General features: G+C 46.2%; 1 protein-coding gene across 1 annotated transcript in view; it reads right to left on the minus strand.

The window, feature by feature from the left end:
- Positions 1 to 10,018: 10,018 nt before the first annotated feature.
- ZSWIM8 (zinc finger SWIM-type containing 8) overlaps positions 10,019 to 18,594 on the minus strand; it is a gene marked incomplete at both ends in the record, with an annotated part of 61,525 nt that continues 52,949 nt past the window's right edge. The window contains 7 exons of the mRNA XM_082002261.1: positions 10,019 to 10,222; positions 11,457 to 11,635; positions 12,592 to 12,711; positions 14,104 to 14,277; positions 16,602 to 16,770; positions 17,383 to 17,865; positions 18,160 to 18,383. Coding sequence (XP_081858387.1) covers positions 10,019 to 10,222; positions 11,457 to 11,635; positions 12,592 to 12,711; positions 14,104 to 14,277; positions 16,602 to 16,770; positions 17,383 to 17,865; positions 18,160 to 18,383 — 1,553 coding nt within the window. The remainder of the gene's footprint in view (positions 10,223 to 11,456; positions 11,636 to 12,591; positions 12,712 to 14,103; positions 14,278 to 16,601; positions 16,771 to 17,382; positions 17,866 to 18,159; positions 18,384 to 18,594) is intronic.

Consider the following 18,594-nt stretch of genomic DNA (forward strand, 5'->3'; position numbering starts at 1 on the left):
AGATTGCCTCTCCTTGGCTGCAGCACTGTTGGTGTGATACGGTGTCCAGGCAAAGCTGCAGATGTTGACACACAGAATTGGTTCGTTACCTTAGGGAAGAGGTTGCCACATGTGCCAACGTGGCAAGTATTTTTCTGCCAGGGACTTCAGCCATTTCAAAAGATAACCAAGGAGCAGCATGTCCACTTAGAGCACTTTGGAGGCATGTGTTCGTGCAGCACAGCGGCTGGGGGAGGCAAAGCTCAGGTATTGTAAAATAAGGCTGATGCAGCTGACAGCAGACAATTCCCTTCCCCGTGTCTGATCAGCTTTAAAAAAAAAAAAGAGGCACCATTTTTCTCCTTCTATCAAACAGCTTCAGGGCCCCTATCACATATGCTGAGAGCTAGCACCTGTTTTAATCCCCCACAGCCCAACAATCCAAGGAGAAAAGCAAAACACCAGTTACAAGTAAGTATAAAGATACAAAGGGAAAGGTTGGAGTTAGAAGTGGCTTCCTGCATCCAGCAGGGGCTGTTTAGTTTACTACTTCTGCTCATAGTCAAGTACGTACACTACGGTGCTTTGCCTCCTCCTCCAGTTGCTGGATAAATTATTCTCAGAGGAAGTCCTCCATCATGGCTGTACATGTTTTCTGTTGCTGCTGAGCCATGGGCTTCTGGATTCGTGTGGGCCATCGTCCCTCCCTCCCGGGCACAGAGGGTCCTTGGAGATTGCTGCAGTTCCAGAGAACAGAGGGACAGGATCTGTATGAACACAGGTTATGGAAACTTCCACAACTGTCATGGGCTCCTTTTCTCCTGTCAGGGGAGAGAAGTTGCTTCAACCCAGCTTTTCCATTGAGCCTTAGGTATTGTGTATTTCTGAATGAATGGTGCATTTACCGTTGTATGTAAATGTATATAGTATGCAATATAGTATTTTATTTCATGTGCCCTTGGAAAGGGTTATTTTGTGCAGCCAAAAAAAGGACAGAAAGACTAGAATCCCCTCTCTTACTCCTGTTAGAGAGAAGAGCCCAACGTCCTGCACTGGATTCATGTATAGCATCATTCACATTGAATGATAATGAAGAAATTCTTGGCTCTCGAAGCTGAGCACAAGTGTGTGAATAAAGGCTAGAAGTAGCAGTCGGTGGATTCAATAAATGTACTACTTATTTTTCTTCTTTGTGATGATTTGGAGTGATGTCATGGACCCTAACCTGCTGGTAGAAGCGGAAGAAAAACTGAAAAACCTACTCCAGGCCTTGCAGCTGATACCTGGGAGGGCAGCAAAGGTGCTGCATTTTTAACACCACAGAAACGGTGTCTGTCCCCAGGCTGCTTTCTCTGCAAGTGCAGCTGTAGGCTTGCAGGAGCTGGCACAGCACACAGCCTGTGCTTGAGAGAGACTCATTCTTACTGGTTTGCACTAGCGCTGACTCCTGGGCCATCCCTGGCTACTGCAGTAGCTCCCAGCTGCAACGCTGCAGTGACAGAGCTTTGCTGTGCACCTCCTGGCCAGGTGTGCTCTGTCGCACAGCCCTGGCAGCAGCCCATGGGCCAGACCTCCCCTAATAAACAAACAAACAAACAGCCTTACATTGAACTGGAAGCAAAATGGTGCATAAATAGCCACGATTGTGACAGCAGTATAAAACAGCCTTACAGCCCTTACTTCACCAAGCACTTCACAAACACACACAGCAGCAGCGCAGCAGCTATTTTACGAGCTGCCACAAGGGGAGGAGGAGGATCCCGGGACCAGGGCTACTGATGCTCCATTAAACACAGTTTCCCGCTCTCAAACCATGACGTGTTGTGTTGTCACACAATTACGCTTTACGTCAGACTACGGTACATCACTGAGGAGATGTAAACATTAAAAAATAATCAAGGTACCAGGAATAAATGGTGGGAAGGGCTCACAAAATGTCAGGGTTAGTTTACTGGTGACAGTCCGTCACTCATGGCAGCAGTGTGATGTCATCATGTAATGTATTCTTTCCTTTCCCCCCAATTGCTTCATTTCTTTCTATGCTTTGCAAGTTCTTGCTGCTTATGCCAACAGCAGACAAATGACCTGCTGTGGTCAGACCCAAATGTGGGCTGTCCTTACCTGATCTAGCTGATGAAGAGTCATTTTCAAATCTGGTCACTCCCTCTGACAGCACATTGCTGCAGAAGCTACCCTCTTTCCATCCCTTTAAAGCGGTGGAAACAAACACCCCTCCTAAGAGAAACTCTTACAATATCAGCAGCTCTGTGAAATCAAAAAGCCGACAAAAACATCTTTTCCCTGTCCCATTAGGCACGCACTTATGCATTACAGACCCTCACACGTCACTGTAATAGTGGAAATAAAAAAAAGGTCATCTTCTTACCTCACTGTTTAGTAACGGAATGTCGTGGCAAGCGGTTCACTTCCAAGACAAGGAAAACGGTAAGCACAAAACATTACCTGAAAAACTTTTTTAATGTATTAAAAATACTTTTTTAGTCTGATGCACAGGAAACTGACCCATTTAAAAAGGAGTAGTTGGACCCAGGTATCGGAAAGGCAGGTGATTGTAATTAATAGAACCAAACAGTCGCTGGGTCATGTCACTCCTCAGAACCGGAAGGGTGCACAAAAGGTGAGAACTGGCAAAACAACAGGAACAACTCTTTCTTTGTTTTAAAGAAAGCTACCAACCTCAGAAAAGCAAGCTCAGCATATGAAGCCAGAACTTCTACTCACACACCACCTCTGGAATTCATTCAGGCAGATGATACTTTTGTAAAAGTAGGCTGCTATCTCCTTCTGCTAGGTACAAGAAATACTGGTACACGTCAAGTGTAGGGTAAAGACCTTTTAAGGGAAATGGGGAGCATTTCTCTGTAGGTGGCAGCCATGTATCACCTCTACATAAAAATTGGATCACTGAAAACTGCAATTTTCAATTGATGACAGCACTGCAAAGGTGCATGTTCCTGGCAGAAGCCTGCAGCTCCTGGAAGAAGTCAGAATGACACACAGGGGTCTGTGTGTGATCAATACGAATCTAACAAGCAACTTGATCAAACTCGTCCTGCTGTTCTTCAGCACTCACACTCGGTTGGTAAGAGAATCCTTTGATTCCGTGTTGGCCTTTGTGCTGTATCAATAGTAATGTGGCAAGACAAGCAATGACAAACAAACAGGTCTGAACATGCCAAACGAATCTGAAACAACTGTTCATCCCCCCCTCCTTGCTGAATCCTGAGCAGCTCCTGGCGGACACAGAGACAGTAGCAGCTAACAGACAGCGTTTTCAGCAGGCAGCCTCAAGCCAGGAATACCACCTCCCATCACGCAGTAGGACATGGATTGAGCAGTGGTACCTCCTCTCCGGGTACCAGGGCTTTACCTACAATTTGTTTCTTTCACCTTTTCCTTAAAGGCTTGTGAGAGTGTAAAAAAAAAAAAAAAAAAAAAAAAATAGTGCAAATGCCAAGCATTGTTAAGATTAGGAACTAATACCTCTGAGAAACACTTTACAAGCTGGTTTTGCTACAAAAACCAAAGTATTCCCGATGCTCTCATCTCCACTACTCTTTGAGAACTATATAGAAATATTAAGCAATCTATTTTTGGCTTTAAAGAGTGGTTTTCTTCCAAGACATGATTTCTCCCCATTCTCATCCATAGAGAATCTTACCGACTCCCCAGTCTCTCCAAAATGCTTGTAAACCAGCATGTCCATAATGGTGACACTGCCCCAGGAGCCTGAAACTCTGCTCGCTTTCACTTACAGTAGCAGAGGACCATAGATAAGGCTGGTCTCAGAACCCCCCAAAGTCAAGTCTTTGGAAAAGGTGCATTTCAGGACATAAAACACCACCATGTTGAGGCTAAGGCCCCGCACAACGGCTGCCCTCTAAGCCTCAAACTTCCTGACAGAGCAGTTCTCCTGGCTGACTTAAATGAGGCAGAAAGTAAAGCATGATGTGGAAGGAAATGGTGGGGACCCAGTCCCCGTTCACAGTGCACGCTACCTATGTACATATATACAATAGACTGCTAATGCATTTCCAGCATTTTCCCCTTCTTACAGCTCACATCCCCTTCATGGCAATAAAGTAATCGTGCAGTGCAGCCTGTGCAGTATTAAGTAGTTAGGAATGCTCTACCTGTAAGCAGGCAACACGAAGAAAAGTCGCTTGCTTACAGAGCAGAGTGTCACTGTCTTCATACCAACAAGAAACACTATACAGCAGTGAAGTTAGTCACCTTCTGGCAGCACACAAAGTTTGCATTCAGATGTTACCTTGAGAAAAAGCATTAACTAGTCATAGGCTCAAACGAAAACCCTAGCACAGAACTGCCCCAAGCTGCACTGCTAGCTTTCACAGGTCAATGCCACTCTCAGACAGGTGCCTCCACTGCCCGGCCCCAAGTGCAAGTATCCTTAAAATGGAAATGGGAAGCAGAAGTAAGTTCAAAAGCCACATTTGAATTATGCTGGGGGGGGGAGGGTGGGTTAGTGAGAGGGGAGGTAGTTAAAAAAAACAAAACACATTAAAAAAGCCCCAACAAAGCAGTACCATTTAAGAAAGACCCTCTTTACCATGATCATGTCATAAGGCACTTAAATTTGGTCACAGAAAAAGGCAAAATATTCTAAATAAACTGTAGTTGAGAGTCATTCACTCTAGGGCTTAAAAGGAAAAGTCATACACCAGTCATGGTCATCAACGACTGCTGAGAAGTCCTTGTGGCCCAACCTGCCCTTTCTATTTTTTTCAGCTTGGTTAAAAAAAAAAAAGGCAGGCCTCAGCAGCAGACTCTGAGCACACTCCCTCCCCAGGAGCATCCTGGAAAATTAATTTTAATACCCTGCCCTTCTCTTACTGTCTAGGTAAAAATACAACTTTCCCCACCTCTCACATAATATTATTTCAAATTTACGTCATGTTACAGCTGACTGACTAATACCAGGAGGTGGTGGATGAACTTTGTGGATACTTCAATGCTTACTCCATTTCCATTAACTCGGGGGTTTGCAAGGCTGTTCAGTGCACTCTAGCAATAGCCAAGCTGGCACTAAATAAGCTGCCAAAGTAAAAACCTGTATTCTGCTCCAAAATACAACAGTGCTAGGCTTGATAAAAACCAAACCCACGCAGAGAACTAAAAAACAGTTTAGGTTCAACTACTCCCCAGGAGGCTATTTCTGAATGGGTTCTCAGAAAAGGAAAATATATATCCCAAATAAATACTAACGGCAGTAAACAAAACTAGATAAACATACTTTTCAGCTAACCCCAGCCGTACCTGTTGCTAGGCACACTGCTTCATCAGATGACAACTCCAACTCAGCTTGTTCATGCGCTGCAAAGACACTGAAGTCCAGAGGCAAATACTGTTCAGCTAACTCCCCTTTCCTGGAAAGTGTTTCCAAAGGAAAACTTTCACAGGCAAGAAAGATGGTTGTAGGTGAACACAGAATCATAGAATAGTTTGGGTTGCAAGGGACCTTTAAAGATCATCTACTCCAACCCCCCTGCAGTGAGCAGGGACATCTTCAACTACAGCAGGTTGCTCAGAGCCCCGTCCACCCTGACCTTGAATGTCCAGAGAGGGAGGAGGGAAAGCTGGCGCTCTCAGAGGTTGGCATACCTGATCTACACAGAAAAAGGGTACGTGTCTGCAGCACGAGATGTGTTCCAAGGAATGAGGCTTGCAACAACTAAAACCTTTATTTTATCCATTCCACAAAAGCAAAAATCACACTATTCCTTCCGACAAGCCCAGTATCCCAAAGTCCAGATGCAATCTTAGCATGTCTTCCACCAACGACACTAAGATTTTACCCCCTAAAGCCTCAGAAACTATGCAGGGGTCAACAGTTTAAGTTCTAGAAATGCTGCTGTCCCAGATACAGGATAAGAATGCATACAGACAAGGGGTAAAGACGCTACATGGCCATCCACTAACATCCTCAGGAAAGGGAAGGGGGGAAAAAAGACCCTGTCACTTACAGTGCCTCACCTTTATCTTCTCACACCCTCTCCCATGCATTTTTTGATGTATGGCCCCCAGTCTGTGTGCATACACACACACACACACACATATACCTATAAAAAGAGACACAGAAAGAATCTTCATCTTGAAGGAGTTGCTTCTAAGTAGCCTAACACTGGAACACCATCTGCTTTTATCTGCATGTACTAATGCAGATCTATGCACCAGGCCAGATTGTTTAGCTGAAGTACCCACAAAACTTTGAGCAGGTTAACTCAGAGTGCAAGGCTGCCCTTAGCACACTGCCCTAGTTAGGACTATTAAGCAGTTTGGTCTTCAACAATAGCCTGACAGTGAAAACCTGCCTACAGGTATCTTGCAGTAAAGACATCAGCCGCTTCTCAGATGGTTTCATCTGCACCTGCACAAATTTGACTTCTCCAACTCCCCAGTGAAGCAAGCTGTTATTTCTAGAGACACTAACAGCTAAAAGGGAAAGTTATATTTCCTGTCACAAGAGGAAACAACCTGGCAAGTGAAAGCAAGTCATTGCGAACAGAGGACACGGGAAGAAGTATACTCTAAAGACCTCATTCATCTTACCTCCAAGGAATGGACAGTGCATTAGACTTTGCCAAACGTGACAACAACCCATCACAGAGTCGCCCATCACAGAATATCATTGGTCTTTATGAAAGTGAGGGCCAGGCCCTTTCCAGACAAATACCTGTAGCTATTTAGTACCGACTAAATTCGGCATTTGCTGACCAGCCTGGGAGGAGGTGGTAGCCAACACAGAAAACAGCATCTCAGCCATGTAAAACCATTTCTACACTGGAAGAGCTCTAAAGCATCCAGCTGCTGCAGCAGTTGACCTTCGCTGCAGCCACTTCATGTGTTGCTGGTAAGGGTGAGGACCTAGACAACATTTACTCTAAATGAAAAAACACATGGGTTAACTGAAAGTCAAAGGAAATTTGAGTTGGCTGCAACCTCTGCTCTTTTACAGGCCTTCCACTGAAATATCTTTTCAGAATTTCTGAGTGTAATTATTTTCCCCACTCCTGGAATAGCAACCAAACTAACAAGACTGCACTGGGTAATAATACTTTCTCTGCTGTAACAGTACATTAATGCTTATGGGGCTACCAGGGCTCATCTCATCTCTTATAAAGGAAAAGCACCTCAAGAATCTCCCAGCCACATGGCAAGAAAAAACATCATCACCTCCTCTCTCATTTTCTCCTGTCCTTGCTCAGATATATTTCCATGGGATATGGCTCAGGAAATACAAGAGAGTAAAAGACGTAGAGATCCAGGACTGAAAGGGTGTTCGGGAAGACCAAAAAAATTACTATGTAGCACCTCCACACAGCTCCCATCTCTCTCTGCTCACTCTGAGGAATTTCAGAGAAAAGACCGGAAACTTCTGAAACTACTGTCCTGTGCCTCATACAACCGAGCTGCTTGTTCAGTCAATGTCAGCTCGAGGTGAGACTCCCTGGCTCTTCCTCTGTTTGGGCTCTGCAGCTGCTGGAAGACAACTCTGACAAGGTCTGTCATACGGAAACGGTGCAATCTGTATGAGGACTAGAATCGGTAGAATAACCAAAGAGAGAAAGTTTTGAGCACAGTGAAAGATAATGGGCATTGTGATTTCTTTCCTCTGACAGTCTTTATGGGGACTACACAGAATGAAAGCAAACATACTTCCAGATAAAGTCCATTCTAACCTCACGGAAAGCAGCTCCACTATATTTTCCCAAGACAAAGGATACTGGTGACAGAGCTCTCGTGCTCCTAGTGTTTTTTAATTATAGTAGTGTGAACTTGCCTGTTCAGAGTCTAAACGTAGTGCTCTAATAGATATCACAGACAAAACTCGGCCATTTCATTTCTCTATTCAGTCCAAATCCTCAATGCAGTAACAGTCACTTCTGCTCCTGATATTTAACACATTCAGCTCTTTTGCTCATTTCCCTTCTGCTGCTTTCCTTCTAGAAGATGCTCTCTTCTCTTCCCCTAATTTTCTCCTATAAGCAGTAGCAAGGAAAAGATTCGCCTTTATTAGAAAACTGATTTTTCTCTAAACTCCCTTCCCAGTTCTGAACATGCCAGAACCAGAGAGCACAGAAAGTGCTCCAGGAACCCAAACCTTCCAAACATGTGGCTGTGCTCTCCAGTCAAACCCAGGAGTTTTGCCCAGTAACAGGCAGCTCATAATCAACATGGAGTTTAGTTTAAAAACCACAAAACTTAACACATTCTTACAAACATCAGCATTTATAATTAGCACGTAACTAGACACCTTATGGAGGAATACAAGGGACCGGAAGATGATCTTTAAATAGTTACTATTGCACAATCAGAAGTAGAGAAACCTCAGTCACACCCTCTGGCCTGTGAAGTACACAAGGTCAAACCAAAGGAGCCCCTTCATCTGTTTTGCCCTATGCCTATGAGTGAGTGAGTTTGTATTTTAAGAGTATCACTGAAAATACCAAACACAAACAGGCACATATTTCTAGCTTGCTGAAACTAAAAGCTCCCCATTGTCATCGGCTAAACCCAAGTAAGAAGCAAAAATACATTACCACGGAGAAACTGGATTCTTAACATCGGTCAACTCTCTGACTTCCAGTTTTAAAAACCCTGAAATTCATGTGCTTGCATGCTTACAAATGGCAGCAGCCTTTTAAATCTCCTTGGCATAAAAATAAAACCTTTCTAGAATTAATTTTCTGCAATGCTGTCCCTATTGGATATCTTGCGCAGCCCACCAAACATCTCTCTAAATGCACGGGAGCAAACCACTAGCCTTTTTTAACAATTACATCACGGGCGAGCAGCTACTGTTTTGCACGATACTTTGGAAATACAAAGCCTTGCATTACCACGCTGTATCACTCTTGTCAAGACCAGTAAAGGAACCTGGTGGCTGGCAGAAGCGTAGGCAGAACATCCCAGGCTTACCACCAACTCCCCTGACACTCATCAGCGACCCGGTCTGCATGTACCTCAGACCCTGCAGAGGCATGTCGTTCTCAGAGCAGTACCAGGCAAGAAACCTTTGGCTCACAGCTTGTGTAAAAGCTCTGGCCACCTGCCTTGTGCTGGACTGCTGTTCCAGGGCTCAGAGGAGCTCCCACTGACACACAGCTGGCCAGCTCCATCAGACTGTCAACATCACAGCAGAGAGAAGAGAGAGTCAGTCTAAGAAAACGAGTGTTTAATCAGGAAACGAGAAGAGGCAAGGGATAAGAAACTGATTACAGGAGAGTAATACCCCAGCCAAAAGAAACACGATTGTACAACTCGGAACAACCAGGATCAAAACATCCTATGAGCCAGTAGTGCCCAGTGAGGGACACTCCTGAGAAAGAGCCCAAGCACTTCTGGCAGTCGCCAGGCAGCTCAGCACAGTCATGGAGGCTGACTGCCCAAGCTCCAGCCTCTGCCCACAGCAGCTGCTGCAGAAAGCTGCAGAGTTGGCCCTGGCCCTGCTACTCCAGCCTCAGCTTCTCTCAGCAGGAGGTGCTGAAAGGAATGCAGGGAGCACTGGCTGCACACAGCAGTCCCAGCCTCTCCCGAGAGGAGATAGTGTGTGGAGTAAGACAAGCCCATACAAAAAAAAAAAAAAAAAAAAAAGGAAAAAAGTTTACATATTTATAAATGCCAAAATAAATATTTAAGACAGAATCCCCCACCCCTCTAACACGTGCGTAATCACACTGCAAACTGCTCGCAGGACAGCCTCCAGGGGCTCAGGGAAAAAAGCGGTGACTACACCACAGGGCAGCCAGCTCAACTTCCTTCTCGTTTCCTGATGCTTCTGAAGCCTGCAGCCCACTGGGAAGGAGGAAGAAGAGCGAGCAAAGCAGAGCGCCAACACGCAGCAGTGCTGGAGAGGAATGTCATGGTATAAATACATCAGATCAGTGGTTTCCAACAAGTTAAAACTAAAATAAAGACACCGGAAGGAAGGATGGTGTAAATGGAACTACAACTATGCGGGGCAAAGGGTTGTGTGTCCATGGAGCTCCACCTGCTGTCACGGCGAGAAGGTGGTCATTTCCAGAGAGACCCTTTGCCACAGCTCCTTTGTCTGCTTGCCACGCTTTAGGTTCTGGAGAATATCATTAAACTGCATCATGCCCATGGGGGTCAGGCAGAAGGCGCTTCTGGCGCTGCGGATGGCATTCACAAAGTCATCGTAGTCAGCTGGAGTGAGATGGATCATCCGATGATGGATGTACTGGATGGGAACAGGGAAAGAGCCTTAAGATATTTGCTCACCATCCTCATGCTGGTGACACTCAGAGGACTCAAGAGCTCTGACAGAGGAGAGCTAGCTCAAAAGACAGCAGTGCTGTATCTTACATCCTAACACAGCCAGGGCAAATGTCCTCTCAGAGCACCAAAATGCACCACACAGCATCAGCAGGTGTTCTCTCCTTCATGAGCACCAAACTGTGCCATAGCACAGCGCAAAGCGGCCAGCTAACACTCTACCCCACCACCCACCAGCATCTGACCCTCGCAACCATTCATTCTGCAGGTTACATGTAGGGACCCAGCATGTTCACTGGACATCTCCTTTGCTAAGGGGTAATGAGTAAGGCTTGCACTAAGTTGCTACAAAATATCTCTAGCCTTAGCACTGTCACTTCCATCAGCTTCTCAATTAAGGCCCCAAAACTGCAGGGCCAGCTTTTGCGAAATCTATATCCCTACTGTAGCTCAGAAAAAGAGCTGAAGCAAAGCAGCTATCATTTCTCAAAAATATCATCCAGGTGATAGGATAGCTAATCCAACCTGGACAGTATGTCTACAGAATCACCCTTCTGGTCATTTATTCAAGAGAAGCAGGTACACATGGGGTGTCCTGTTTACACTGTTCTAAGGAACAGGCAGCTCTGGTATTCCAGCTGGCTCACTGAAACACACTTGTCCTGCTTTCAATAAATCCTGAGATATCTCATCCGTACTGGTAGCTGACCAAGCCACTTCCACCATTAGTGGCAGCACTGGCACACCAGGCAGCCACGCCAGGGCTTCATGACGAGGGGAAGACAGGCTACAAACAAGGAAAGAAAAAAAAAAAGGGCTAAGAAAGGAGGTGGACAGGGGGCTTGAAAACATAGGAAAGAAAAAGTACAGAAGTTAAAAGGTACAGGTAGCATTTGGAGGAAGAAAGAGGACAAGGAACACAGAACCACACCATCCTTCATGGTGAGCACAGCAGGTGAGTGGCCTTGGAAGAAGCAGTACAATGAGATCCTTTGTACGCAACCTCCATACAGGCAAGCGATGCCTATTCTAGTCCCTGCTGAGGGAGAGGGATGCATCAGGCAATGGACCAGTTCAGCTACCAGTACCCAAGGCCTCTTCCGCTCTGCACACACACACACACACACACACAGGCAGTACCTGCAAGGCAGGCAATGGCCTGGCAGCTCTGACAGGCAAGAAGACAGGCCACATGTTACCTGCAGGTAGGCCTGCTGGCACCTCTGCACCAGCTGGTGGAAGGCTGGGGTGCGCAGGTGGTTGTGCACATGGGCAGGGTTGAGCCTCTGTAGAGCTTCCATGATGATCTCCTGGAGCACAAAAGGGCTCAGCACCCCCTTGGCTGCACCAACGCAAAACTGATGCACATAGTTTACACCTGCACAGGTAGGAGAAGTCAGAATAACAGTGTTAAGGTAAGAGACACATGAGAAATCAAGTACTTCCCAGCAAGAACCTGGATTTGGAGCACCTTCTTCTCAGTGTAATGTATCCTCCAGCAGGCTTAGGGGAGATAATCTAGCAAACTCATGGGAACAAGAGATCATTCCAATATATTCATTGGGTCTGAGCAGAGACCAGGTACCACCTCAGCCACTGATATTCCCAGTTCACCTGTCTTTAAAGGGGATGCAAAAGAAAACTGATGTGGCAAGGTAACTACAGAGGCAAGCATACACTGCACCCCCTCCCCAGTGCTACTTGGCTGCCCCAGCGCTCAGGTCTTAGGGAGGCTGGAGAGATAGTCAAGCTTCCCCAATGCTGCCTGCAGCAGAGCTCCTCCAGCAGCAGCAGGAGAAGCCGTGCCACTAGACAGGCTGTTTGTAGAGGGTTTGGTTTTTTTGTAATTTCTAACTGATGATGAAATAATTAAAAAAAAAAAAAAAAAAGAGTTGACAAAAACGATCCAAGAGCAAAGTGGAAGTATAAACAAAAACCAAAACCCAAAGATTTAGTGGTTTGAGCATCTGTTGCTACACAAGGTCTTCACAGAAGGTATAAATATACGTAAGAAAGAGGAATACCTACAAGATAGTGGACAGGGAAAAGAAACAGTTGTTATTACAGAATGGAAGAGATCCAATCTCTGAGCCATGTCCAGCCCCATGCACTTCATCCAGTGCCTCAAAATTCAAAAGCATGCCTACAGAACCCAGAAACGGGACAACTGCCTGGATGAAAGAGCAGCAGGGACCTTCTGAAACATTCTCAGAAATGGGATCAGATATCAGGGCTCACCCAATTTTTGAAGTTTCACTTTTTGGAGAGCTTTTTCCCACCATGGCCCAAATCCCAGCAAGTGCATTTCTGCTGAAGTACTGCTCTAAGCCTTACCTAACTTCGCAGCTAACCCAAGGAGCCATTTTACATCCTCCGTGTAGGGTGGGCTGCGGGAGAAGTTGTTGGGATGGTCGTTGTGAGCTCTTCGGCCAAGCATCTCCAGAGCCAGCATCCCTGTGAGAAAGGGGCAGCCAGTCAAGCAGCACTTCTGCCCAGTAAGATTTAGTCTAGCACTTCACTCACCGCAAAACAACCTGACTGGCCTGCCCTTCATCAGCAGAAAACTCCCTAGCTGCAAAGAGTCCAGAGTGAAACAAAAGGCCCATCTTAGAGTCTGTCACCACAGGAACTATCTGCAAGAACATCTGGATCTGCTGCTCCAGGCTGGGGAATCTGTACAGCCGTCACACCTCACTAGAGCTGCAAAGAGACACTCCACTAGCATCTACAGCAGGGTCAAGCAGATAGTCCCCCAAAGGCTGCACTACAAGACGTGTCCTGAAAGCAGTGCATTTCCTCCAAATTTTGCGAAAGAGAAGCTACCCAAATCAACTTACTTAGCTGCAAAGACAACAGGTCAACACTGAGCTGCAGCATTGTCAATCTGCAAACTTTTCACTTATTCCATTACAGTTCTTCATGCAAATCCTCACATTTAAAAAGTTTTAAAATACCAACAGGAATTATGTCTTGATCTTCCATACCCTCTTCCCTGCCCCTGCTTCTCTGTTATTCAGACTATTAAACGCCTTTCATGGCTTACCACTTACCACTGCGATGTTTCTGATGACATCTGCACCTCTTTCTGGCTAACAAGTACTTTCTTCTCTAGATAGCCTTCCCTCCATTTTCTTGCTGTTTGTCTTCATTTGCTGGCTTTGCTTATCTTAGAGGATCCCTTCTCCTTCCCAAGTATCCACTGGATTGGACCATGACTATGTACGAGTAGCTTACTGCAATCTAAGCTCAATCAGAAACCCCAAGACTGAGATCCTTGTACCAATGGCAGTTCAGGCAGAGACATTGTTTCCTCATAACCAGTGTGACTAGGAAAGGAATGCTAATTACATATCCAGTCTCCACAAAATGTAAGTTCCCTCCTCCATGTCAGTCTTCAGCAGCCTAGCTGGAAAGGCACAGGGCACACCCCTCTGTGCCTCTGAAGACTCAACTGGTATTATTAAACTAGAAGTGTGCCTTCACCATCCATGAGCAGCAGGAGCTGAACTCCATTTTTTCACATAGTCACAACACGAGCAACCACATCCTCAGAGCCCTACCCAGACTCCTTTATATACACCTGCTGAAAGGCAAGACTCTTCCCAGCTCTAACCCACTTAGCTTTCTCTCCTACTGATGGCTCTCAACAGCAACTGTTCAATCTTCTATTGCTTTGTCTCCATTTTTAGCCTCCACATACGACCCTGAACTGGCTTTCCCTATGTAGCTAAGATGCCATCACCCCCAACAGGTGCAGTAGTAAATTGCCAAATGACAGTGCAAAGCTGCAGCCCTGCCCTGAATCCCTCTCAACGGGGTCATAGAAACCCACTTGGCCATCCTTACCAACTCGGTATGCGGAGTGGAGGTAGTGCAGACCCTGGGGGCTCACAGGCTGACTGTGCTGCTCATCCTCGGCAGGAAAACCCCCTGTAACAAGGGAGTTGGGCTGTGAGGACAGAGTTGTCAAGGAAGCCCCTTGAATCGCTGGGAACGTTGATCCTGCATGGACACTTCCTACTGAAGAGAGCAAAACAGCAGCATTAGAACCCACCACCAGCCTAAAAGAAGGTTTACTTGGGCCATCACCTCCCTCACCTGACCGCCCCCTGCCAGTGTAGTGTTCTGTTCCCCTAAACAGAACAATACAACCATCAAAAACCACAGACTTATGACTGCAATACAAAGGACTAGGAATATCTCTATTTTGTTTGCAAGCAGGGCCTGAAGGGTGTTAGTTACATGCTTGTCCATCTCTTTTGGACTATGCCATGAACATGCACATCATCCATATTTTACATGTAAATACATGTGCTGACTCAAAGGTCTTTGCTATTATTAAATGACATGTCTGGTTCTGATTTCTTTTCCAAGGAAACAAGCATGTGCATGTCTACACCTGATGAGAAACTGCTGAGGAAAATCATTGAGCAGGAACAGTATTAAGTCACCCAAAGACCAAGTGCAACATTGTGAGGTGCCTTCACTTCTGCTGTAAGACAGCTATGACTCCATTCAGCTACCACGCAGGAAGAGTGTTACTGGAGGCTAGCCTCCAGTCCATCCTTGGAAAGAACCACCGTCACATACGCTGGCAGCACATGCTAACAGTAAAAACAGCAAGGAAACTTGAGAAGCTCTGTTACCTTCAGACACTTAACTAGTATGGGCAAAACCAAGGGAAATCACAGGAAAATCCAGTACATTGTACCACTTAAACTTGTATGAAAAGCAGTTAACACTGAGCCACTAAACTGTACTTTGACAAGGGACTCAAGTGTATCTAACTTTCCCTCTCAAGAAAGGTACAGAGAGGAAAAAGCAAGGTTTGCCTGAGAATTCCAGAGCAGAGATGCCATCAGGTGTGTGCACATTGCTACCCTTATTTCACAGCTTCTCTGTGGTGCTACTACAGCAGCTTCGGCAATGCTCCAAGTTCCAATTTCTCCTCTTCCCCTGCCACCTCCAACACTTTTTAAAAACTGTTTACTAGTGAATAGCTGAATACCTGAGAACAATGTGCCTCCCAGGAAAGACCTGTCTGACCTCCTCAACCAAGCAGACACACAGTGCCAAACAAACCACAAAGTGGGGCAAAATTCATGCTAACTTCAAGTGAAGTCTGGCCAAGGAGAATAACCCGTGAGAATGAGCTGAATTGATGCCAGAGCTCAAGCATCATCACATGACTATGTACTCCAGGAACAGTGAAACAGTATTTTAAGAACTGAAAACAGAAGTTTATACAAATCATAAACAATAGCAACTGGAAAGGGTGAAGTTTTTTTTCTTTCATTATTTTAAGTGCTCTAGGATGAGTTAGTAGTCCTGGAAGATTCCTAACTTTTTGGAGGGGTACAGAAATGTTTTCTTACAGTTAAGAGTCACAGCACCAGCCCAGGACTAAGGCTGTCAGCAAAGGATGCTCTTCAGATCCCGAGGCTTTCAGGACTATGCGAATTGCTTTTGTGGTGGCTTTTTGGCGTCGAAACGCAAGGCATAAATAACTGAAAAGATTCTCCTGATAATCTGGATATGAAGGAGACCAACACAGCTCTTAAGTGTTTTCCCGTGTACCGGTCTTCCGGTATCTGGTGACTTGCAAAGCACTGATAAGCAAATGTACAAACAGGCAAACATTACAGCCTCTCCAGCGGGGGATAACCATGACCCACTGGTGCAAAGCTCCACAGCAATGAAAGCACATCCACAATTCAGTCAACATCTGTTGTTCCAGTGCTGCACACTACTTGATGGGTCTTTACCACCACTCTAGCCCCAACATAACACATAAGTAATCGTTCAGATTGACATTGACCTGACTCTGCCAAAACATCTGTCCTCTCTACAGAAGTTCCACATTTTGGGTACTGGCTGTCTCCAATCCCTTCGGGCACGAAAAACATCTATTGCTACTACTGTAGGAGAAGTCTGCCTGCTGCCTGCTCTCTCTATTCATCTGACCCAAGGGAACCACACAAGCCTGGTCAAGATCATCTGTGCTCACCTTGCCCTAAGGAGAGGAGGAATAAAGCTTTAACTTAGAAGTCAGAAAGGCCAGGAGGGCTCCAAACACACTTTAGTCTGAGAGGCCAAAATAATCTCATACTGGGTATTTAGCTAAACAGAAATTAAAGCTCCACTAGCTGACTCAGGCCCCATTATGAATCCCAGTACCCTCGAGCACGCACATCTTTAGGCTGGGGTAAATGTGGTCAGAACTTTTCAGTGCAAGAACCCTGGTTCCAGCTGTGGTCAATGAGGGGCAGGCCTTAACTGGGGTACAGCTAGGAGGCACCGTAAATAAGTCTATGCTATGCACAGCCCAGGGCTGTGACACTTACTCGCTACATTGGAAGACAGTGACAGTCCTGTCTCACTGTGATAGGGATGCACCGCAATCTGCGTCATGGATGGGACCGGCACACCGGGGAATGACACTGCTGTAGCTGCCAGTGATGGAGTCGTTACAGAATAAGGGTACTGCGCTCCTATGAATGCTGGATGGACACCCTAAAATAGAGAATAAACAACAGTCATGTCTACTTCATCTGACCATTTAGTAGTAGTCCAAAACATGATGTCCCCACACAAACCCCAGAGTATGGGAAGTCCAATTTGACAGTGAAGGCAAAGCACAGGAAGAATCAGCACAGAAACAACATTGCATCACATAAGCATTATGTCTTCTTGCTCCTCCTCCTTTTACATCTAATCAGTTTGCAGAAAAACACTACAAGAACTTTCAAAAATATGCAGAGATTAAAATAACCTGTTTGATTTTCCCTCTCTAGTCTCTATTTAGTCTGCAAGCTCTCAAAAAGACAAGCTTTCAGTCCAGTGCCTTCTGAGAAACTACAGAGCAATGAAAGTTTAAAAACTACTGATGTATTACATTTTATATTCTCTTGAGATTTTACATGCACCCACAGAAGCTCCTTATAATGCAAAAGCTGAGCTGGGGAACCAGTGTAACTATTCACAAATCAGCAAGTAAGTGAGAGCAGAAGCTAGATCTCAGGCCACAGCAGGTCTGAGCCCCACGCTCTACCCAGTCAGACATACTCCCTCTGGAAGCAGCCGCACAAAGTCACCGTAAGTGAACAAGGCACGGGCAAAACTCACCTGTGGGTATGCTGAGCCAGGCACCGGGAAGACAGCTGGGCGCGGCATGTGCTGGATAGTGTGTCCAATATACTGGGGACTACAGGGGATGTGAGTCTGAAGGGTAGTGTAAGGGTGGAGGCCCTGTGTGTGTGTATGTGCCATTGCCGGCCCTGCCATTGTATGCTGCTGGTACATGGTCGACCCCACAGAGATCACCGGCATGACTGTCGCTGCTGCGGTTACCGCAGCTGCCACTGTTACAGTGGTCGGCTCGGAGGTCACCCGGTTGTCTGTCAACCCACGTGCTGCTTCGGAGGCAGCCCGTGCACCACTGGCACTGCAGCCAGTGGCACCTTCTCTCTGGGCTGGGGTCCCACCAACAGTCTGTTCATAAAGCCAGTACCACTGGTGAGCTACTTCAAAGAGGACTTCTGGGTACACGCCACCTCCTTTGGCAGCCTCTTCTACTGCCATACAGGCCTTTTCCAGCATCAGATTGTCCTGGGGGCAGTGAAAGAAAAGCAGAAGCGAAGAATGAAAAACCAGAAACACAAAGTGGCAAAACCACAACAGGAGAAAAGTATAAAAGCACTCTAAAATGACTGACTAAAATGATGCTATGGGGAACAGACAGAATAACCAGACCTATTCATTAAAGATAAAAGAAATCCACAGAACTGGGATTAAGGCTGTTGACTAGCACAGAAGAGCCAATCCCACAAGTAACAGCATGTGCCTGATGCTGGAAATCAGCCTGCGCTAACGTGATGCTCACCTGCCCCACGTGATGCTCACCTGTTCCTTACACTGCACCAGAGCCCTCTGGATCTCATTTGGGTTCAGGGCATGGGCATGAGGCAGGCAGCTGAGCGCCAGTTCAGCAGCTGCTCGCACCATGTTGGAGTCTCTGGCCCGTGAAGCTCTGTCTGCCAATGACGCCACCTCTGGGGGAGTCAGATGTCCATCCCAACACTCCACCAAGATGTTCAAGGCTGCGCTACCGATCTCCATGGCCTGCCCTAAGAGGAAGAGAGAAGACTCTCACACCACTGTACGCCCAGAGTAGTTCCACGCAGCCTTCCCTCAACAGGAGGTGCACTCCGCACTTCCTTCAGAAGCAGTGACAGAGCCCTGTTGCTCCCCTTAGGCTTCAAGTCAAATTTAGGCTCTTGCTCCCAAAACACAGGACAGGCAGAAGCCCTCAACAGGCAAGCAGTGAGTGAGGATACC

The sequence above is a fragment of the Phaethon aethereus genome, assembly GCF_964289735.1.
Source record: "Phaethon aethereus genome assembly, chromosome: 7".
In the NCBI taxonomy this organism is placed as follows: domain Eukaryota; kingdom Metazoa; phylum Chordata; class Aves; order Phaethontiformes; family Phaethontidae; genus Phaethon; species Phaethon aethereus.